Genomic DNA, 7,602 nt, shown 5'->3' on the forward strand with positions numbered 1-7,602 from the left:
TATCAGAAAAGGGTAGACTATCTCCTAAAGCTGGACATGTTAAACGTTCCCCATCAGATGCAGGACGCAGCAGTGGTGATGAATCCAAAAAGCTTCCCACAAGTAACACTAGAACAACTGCTGCTAATGCTAATACATTTGGATTTAAGAAACAGAGCGGGTCAGCCGTAGGCATGACTATAATCACTGCCAGTGGGGCAACGATCACCAGTAGATCAGCTACTCTGGGAAAAATCCCAAAGTCATCTGGACTCATGGGTAGGACCACTGGTCGGAAGACTAGTGTGGATGGCTCCCAGAACCAGGATGATGGCTACTTAGCACTTAGTGCCCGAACTAATCTTCAGTATCGTAGTTTACCCCGGCCCAGTAAATCCAGTAGCAGAAGTGGAGCTGGGAATAGATCTAGCACAAGTAGCATTGACTCCAACATAAGCAGCAAGTCAGCCGGGTTGCCTGTCCCAAAAATGAGAGAGCCTGCCAAGGTAATCCTTGGAAACTCTCTGCCAGGATTAGTCAATCAGACTGATAAAGAGAAAGGGATTTCGTCTGACAACGAAAGCGTGGCCTCATGTAATTCTGTTAAAGTGAATCCTGCATCACAGACTGCTTCTAGCGGAGCTCAAAGTACTCACCAGCAAGGAGCCAAGTACCCCGATGTGGCCTCTCCCACTTTGCGCAGGTAGGCACTGAATCTGTTGATCGTGCAATGATGTTAGTCCAAGCTGAATGAGAGCAGGAGTCTCCGCGCCAAGGCTGGCTGTGTTGTGTGGAGCACTTACTATTCAGTGTCCTACATCAAGGTCTTTGTATTTCCATTGAATTTCACATAAACAGGTTGGCCAGTGTTGTAAATACTCGGTGCATCATGCAACAGCAGTGAAAATTGAACATTTGGGGAGGAAAAAAGTTTGGCAATTGTGATTTTATGAGTGTGTTACAAAAATCGTACCTGAAAGCTTCATCCATGCTGAAGGAATAAGTTTTCTTATGTGAAGGTGACCAAAGAGTTCTTGCACCAATGTATATGTAACAAACCTGGAAATATTCCAATGGTGGATCAAATTATAACTTGACAACAGGAGAGTATTTCAGATTTCCATGATGACAACAGCATAAATTGACCTGCGATACTTAGATTCACATGCCTAACCCAAACCAATCTTTCAGCTGTGTGCATTAGGCCAGTGTTTTGCAGAACTCAACATCAGGTTATTCATCTGTGTAGAAGAACCCTAAGAGAAGTTACTGCCTAAGTTGGGTTGAATTTTCTTATTTTTAGATGCTTTTAAACAAAAATCTTCTCTCTGGTCTATTTCTCCACAACTACCCCACACATAACACTGAGTTGGTCAGGAATTAATTTGTTCATCCAGTGTGCATCAAAGCCTTGATACTGGTGAAAGGTTCCATTAATATTATTTTTCAGTGGAATTTGACATCAAGGAGCTTGTCTGTTTCAAGTTGCAGTGTTTTGCATTTCATTTTGTCTTGACGCCCATAATACCCATACAGTTATGCTACATCATCCTGCTTCCAGTGATGTGAGAAAGCCCCATTCCATCTGAAGCACCAATGCAAGCATAATGGCTGGGATGGCAGCTTAGGCTAATGCTGTGAAGAGTTGTAAACTGCTTCTTTTTAGATGGCTGGTTTTATTTAAAGAGCCTATGTGAGGGCAATTCAAGATACTTTATATCTGGTTATCATTAGATAAGCCGTGTCCTTTAGAACATTTAATTTCCATTAGTGTCTACTTAAAGAGAAAAACTCCAATAGACATTTTTATTTCTATAGTACACCCCATGAAACATGCTGATTTTCAGTGTTGCAAGCCTCAGCCACGTTAATCTTGACATTTGGTTGGAAATTAATTTTTTTTATTACTAGAAAGCCACATTGCTAGCTATGTAATTGAAATGGTAAATTAGAATCATAGAATCAGCTAGGTTGGAAAAGACCTTTAAGATCAAGTCCAGATTAGAAACACATGAAACTTCAAAGAGAAGGCACTGAGGCTCAATTTAACTATTCCCTCCTTTGATTTACAATTTCACTGTTGGTTTGTCACCAGACTGTCTAAATTGTCACGTATCAAAATGCATTAAAGTTGAATTGGGCCTCATCTGCTTATTACTGATTTCTAGAATGGGAATACAGATTTGGAGCTTAATTTTCAGAGTCAGTTGAGATGAGTTGCCCGTGTTTTTTGTATATTTCCTCTAGGCCCTGTGAATTTTTTATTATTACCCAGTAAATTAGAAACCATATCTTTGTAATGATACTAAGTTACATGCAAGTCTGTAAATGTATGTAACTTTTATGCTGTCACAAAGAAGTTCTATAATTCTGCTACGGGGGCCTTTCTCTGTTCAGTATTCCCTTTAGCTCCAGTATTATGTATCGGGCATGTCCCTTAAGCAAAACCATCATTTATATATTTTATTATTTAATTGGGCCTTAATAATTTGCAGTATGTAATACACTGCTTTTCTGTTTATGGGAGACATGCATGACCCAAGAGTCAGCTCAGACATATCGATGTCAGTAATAGCAGATAGGAGTAAACAGATACCCTTCTTTGTAGGGTATATCCTGCCAGAGTTAATCTCTGTGTTAATGTGACTGTCTTGCTGAGTTGGATTTTCTCTGGACTCAAAGGAATGCTCTTCAGACCGCATCTGAATGTGTTTTGTTACGAGGTTGTGGTTCAACCAGACACTGCTTGCAGCAGCAACATGTTTCTGTTGGTGCCACAGTGCAGCATCCTTTCGGTTGTATTAGAGGGGCTGTGAAGCAGTTAGAGGTTGTGAAGCTGCATAGCTTAAAAACAGCTTGTAAAATTGTTTTGTGAGTGGTTGGGGTTTTTTTAAGCTCCAAGATTATATCTCATAAGAGTACAGTGCCCCCCGTCCAATGGCATAGGAGCAGGAATACCCTAAACTGGTATTGCCACTGCAGGCCATGGTCAGACATTTTCCTTCATACTCTAGTAAGATTAACTCTAAATAAACCCTAGGCTCAAAATGTCTCTAAATCCCTGTAGGAATGGGTTTTATCATTCAGACTGACTTGTCTAAGTCAGTGTCTCCTAATCAGTGAGGCATGGTGTCACGTCCAGGTAAACCAGGAATGTCTGTCAGCACCAGGTGCTGAGAGGATCATGGCACAGAGCAATGCTGGATGATGAAATAAGCATAGATGTGCATCTTAGCCTGATCCAGCAGTGTTGTCCAGGTCCTTTGTGGCAACCATGCAACAGCAGCCGTCCGCTTGAGATGTGTTCCAGGTATCTTGCACAGGTACTCTGGAGCTGCAGGTAGCACCTGTGCAGTAAGTACAGTGCTTGTGGGCATCACTGGGCTTACTGCACGTGTGTGCAGGGTGCCCAGCTTGTTACGAGGCTTGTGTTCCTGAGAAGTGTTGGACAAAGTGCCTTAGTGTGCATGGGTTGTACAGACAACCTGGGCATACTCAAAACATAGAAAGTTGTGCTCGGTGCGTACCCACCTGTAAATCTGTAGGAGCTCTTGTGCTGTAGTCCTCTGTTCTGAGACCTACCTTCTGAGATAGATACCCCCTTTGGAAGATTTCATCCCCAATACGCCACGCTGTTGGTAAGAAAGAAGCAAATCCATATTGGTATGTGTGAGGAAAACTAAGGTTGCAAAGGCGCAGAAGCTAAGGAACTAAGGGCTAAGGAGCCCGGCGGCAGAAGCAGAAGCAATGTTTGGGGGTGGATGTTTGCAGCTAGAGTCAAAAGGTAATGCTTCCTTTGTAATTTTGAGGATCAGTCCTGGAATGATTAATAATCTAGTCTGAAGCGTGTTTACTTCTGAGAAAGACAACTTTGCACTACTGAGAACTTTCCTGTTACCTGTTAATGAGGGAACTGAAGTCCGTTCTTCGTTGGCAGTGCAGCTGCATCACAGGCAACAGTGATTCAAACTGGACATGCAGCAGTCATCCTTCTCCAACTATGCTTTTGTATCCCCTTCATTGCACTAGTTCTGGCACTCAGCTAATCTTTTACTGAGCTAGTTCCAGGTGCCAAAGCAGGTAAAATCTCATTCTACACTCAAAAATTAATAGTTTCCAGCTATCTTGGCTCCTGAAATGAGACAAACCTAGATTTGATACTGGTACATAGTTTTCTTGTTACATCACAACAAATGCTGCTTCTGTAGAGAGCATTTGGTGACTTGCACAGAATTTACCTGGACAAGCTTTCAACTTTTGTAATATTCCATGCTTCAGATTAATCGGTACAGTGTTTCTCTGGTATCGTTTTTCCTTAAAGGAGCAGAAGATGATCTGGCTGTATTTTAGTTCTGTTGAAGCTGGATTTTAGCTTTGTGAAAGTAGGATTTCATGATTCAGAGTAGGCACACCTAAGATAGATTTAAAGCTCTCATAATTATCTCTGGGCTTTATTGGAGGTGGAGTGAAAACAGGGGGGTCATAAATTTATAGTTGCATATGTCCAACCTAGAATCAGTTGCTTAATCTTGGTTTTCTGAAGCTAAGAAGATATATGGTCTAGATATAAAATACCGTTGCATTTCAGAGTCCATTTTATGTATTTTTTGTGTTGTCTTTCTTCCAGACTTTTCGGTGGCAAGCCTAATAAGCAAGTTCCCATCACAACAGCTGAAAATATGAAAAACTCAGTAGTCATCTCCAATCCTCACGCTACCATGAACCAGCAGGGTAATCTGGATTCGCCATCTGGCAGTGGTATACTGAGCAGTGGGGGCAGCAGTCCGCTGTATAGTAAAAACACAGATCTGAACCAATCTCCATTAGCTTCTAGTCCCAGTTCAGCCCATTCAGCTCCTTCCAACAGTTTAACGTGGGGTACCAACGCAAGTAGCTCTTCTGCTGTTAGCAAGGATGGCATTGGATATCAGTCTGTCAGCAGTCTTCATACCAGCTGTGAATCCATTGATATCTCTCTCAGCAGTGGAGGTGGTCTGAGCCATAACTCTTCCAGTGGCTTGATTCCAGCCTCTAAAGATGATTCTCTGACTCCCTTTGTCCGAACCAACAGTGTTAAGACCACCTTGTCTGAAAGGTTAGTGGGGTTTCTCTCATTTCCATAATGTTTGGTTGTATCTCAAATGTGAATGAAGACCTGGCAGCAGTAGCCAGTGCTGCAGATAGAAATCGAGTTGTGCTTCTCAAAAGATGATGCTGAATAGTACGATTAGAACATACAAAGAAACCATTCCGGGCAAGGAGCCCAGTTCAGACCAAGAGGATGAGTTCAGGTGAGGTTTTTAATTTGCCATGGTAGCCAATATGACAGGTTTTCTTTCTACCCAATATTTGAATTTTGCATCCTCTGTTATCCTTAAAAAGATCTCCCATTAGTTGATTTGATAGTGATATTCAAAAAACCACCCATTGTTATTGTTATTTTGATTTGAGAAGCCAACTGTTTCTTTTTAAACTTCTTGTTTATAACATTTGATAAGCTTTTAAACTGGAGGTCGTGCTGAAAAGAGATGTCCCTGTTTCCTTAGTCATTTAATCCCTTCTCAGCCTCCCACTGCCGCCCTGTCCTTTCTCCAGTTGTTCCCTACAGTGTTTTGGTACAGGCGTTCGTGTGAATGCTTAGTGAACCCAGCTGGGAGCTGGATCCAGCTGAAAAATGATCATGTGAGTTGTGTTTCAGACTGATCAGTTCCCCAGCTCCTTACACAATGAGATTTATCAGTACCTGTGTGGACACACAGAGTAGGAGCTGGGAACAGACTGAGCAGGGAGGAGGGAACAGGACTGCTTTTTCAACGTCAGAGCTGTATTAACATTGAGCTAACATTGGGATAAACCAGACAATGACTTGCAGTGCATGGTCTTTGAGACACATTTTGTAGAAGGCAGTAGTACCCTTGCAAGCATTGGAAGTTGGCTTTATCCTGATGTGTCGTTACACAGTCAGGTAGCAACGTTTCTGTAGTTGCATCTCAATGGAGAAAATTACTGCCAAATATAGTATTCTGAGAGTTTGGGTTTGGGTTTGTGCTTTATTATAACTCCTTTCTGTTCTCTTTTCATTCTAATATTCCTTCTCTTGTTTTCTGTCTTGTTGGACTGGTTCTTCTAGCCCTCTTTCTTCCCCTGCTGCTAGCCCCAAATTCTGCCGAAATACTTTGCCCAGGAGACAGGACAGGTAATGCTGTCTCAGGACAGGAGTATGCACAAGGCTGTAGGTTTTGTTGGCCATCTCAGTGAAGCAAATTGTTTTGTGACAGACTGTGCTCACTTGAGTTCTCTGCTGTGTTCATTGTTCAGGTGTGAGCTGACACAAAGACATGCCAGTGAGAGTCCCCTCAAACACCTCATCTGTCTGCCTAAATCAGTCTGGAGAATGGCAGAGTTGTCATGGGTTTGGTGTTGCTTTTGTTACTGGGAACATCTTTTAATTTGGGGGGAAGTGTTTTTTTCCTCCCCCTCCTTTCTTTTCCAAAGGCAATTTGAAAATCTTGCCCTTTTTCCTTTCTACCAATCCAAACTCTCACTAGCATTTCAGCATTCCTCTGGCATGCTGCTTTTCCCACTGCCTTTCAGGCCTGTCGTTTTTGTCGTTAAGTCCCCATATCATTCCGTGTTGTCAGTCTTCTATTGCAGTTTGGCTCATGAGTGTTCCGCAGGGACTTGGGTACACCTATCCTTCTAAAGATGAATGCTAAAATTAGGAAAAGATGACCCAAATCCAAACATTCTATCTCACTTTTGCTTACTGCTATGATTTTAATTAGTCCCATGCTGTAGTTTAGCTATAAGGATTGTCATGAAATGAATCATTTAACCAGATATTTTCTGGATATTTTCTTTAAAAAACAAACTAACAAATTCTGCTTAGTTACAAGTTCACCAGTTGTGAAAATATAAACTTAAATATTTGAGGTTTGGATGATAGAGTCAATTTGCTTTGTTAATGGAATTTAAGCTGAGATTTGGAAATTGAGAGAGTCTGGGCTCAATACTTTTACTGCTGTACATTGCAGCTGCATAACAGTAATTAGCTGCATTCCCTAAATGGTGTCTGCTGAAAGAAATGACAGGAAGGTGGTTTGGACTTGAAGAGTCTCATCAGTTTTCACAAACAGTCTGCCTCATGCCTGCTGAAAAGCACAGTATTAAGCTTGACGTTTAAAGAGCCATTTTTGTTTATTTCGGGTAGGAGAAATAGCAAAATCACATTGTGAATAGATGAGATTCATTGGCATAGTACCAGATGCATGTTTGTGCAAATCCACACCTGGCAAAGGAGGTTTTTGCATGTTTCTGTAGGAAGGCCCCAGCACCTTTTCCTCTGAAAAGGTGATGCAGGTATTTGTACGTCCTTCATCCTGATCTGATGCCTTCCCATTTGTTCTTCTCTGAAGTTCTTTTCTTTTAACTTCTCTGCAGCGACCCACATCTTGATAGGAACACTTTGCCTAAGAAGGGACTCAGGTATTGGTGTTTCCACACGGCTTTTTTTGTGGCTTTGGAGTTTGCTTTGTGTTTCTGTTGTGGCTGGTGGTGATGATGGTCACAGTTTGCAAGAGGTGGCAACAATATTTTCCCTTCCCTTCCCTTCCCTTCCCTTCC

The 7,602-nt window shown here is 41.9% G+C and overlaps 1 protein-coding gene across 1 annotated transcript in view; it reads left to right on the top strand.

Annotated features, from left to right (window-relative positions):
• Positions 1–7,464, top strand: part of LOC104411197 (neuron navigator 2-like) — a gene marked incomplete at its 3' end in the record, with an annotated part of 22,832 nt that extends 15,368 nt beyond the window's left edge. Inside the window, exons 4-6 of the mRNA XM_010021567.1 lie at positions 12–682; positions 4,607–5,074; positions 7,420–7,464. Of these exons, the coding sequence (XP_010019869.1) occupies positions 12–682; positions 4,607–5,074; positions 7,420–7,464 (1,184 nt within the window). The remainder of the gene's footprint in view (positions 1–11; positions 683–4,606; positions 5,075–7,419) is intronic.
• Positions 7,465–7,602: the final 138 nt, after the last annotated feature.

This window comes from Nestor notabilis, unplaced genomic scaffold (genome assembly GCF_000696875.1).
Source record: "Nestor notabilis isolate BGI_N333 unplaced genomic scaffold, ASM69687v1 scaffold26979, whole genome shotgun sequence".
Lineage (NCBI taxonomy): Eukaryota > Metazoa > Chordata > Aves > Psittaciformes > Psittacidae > Nestor > Nestor notabilis.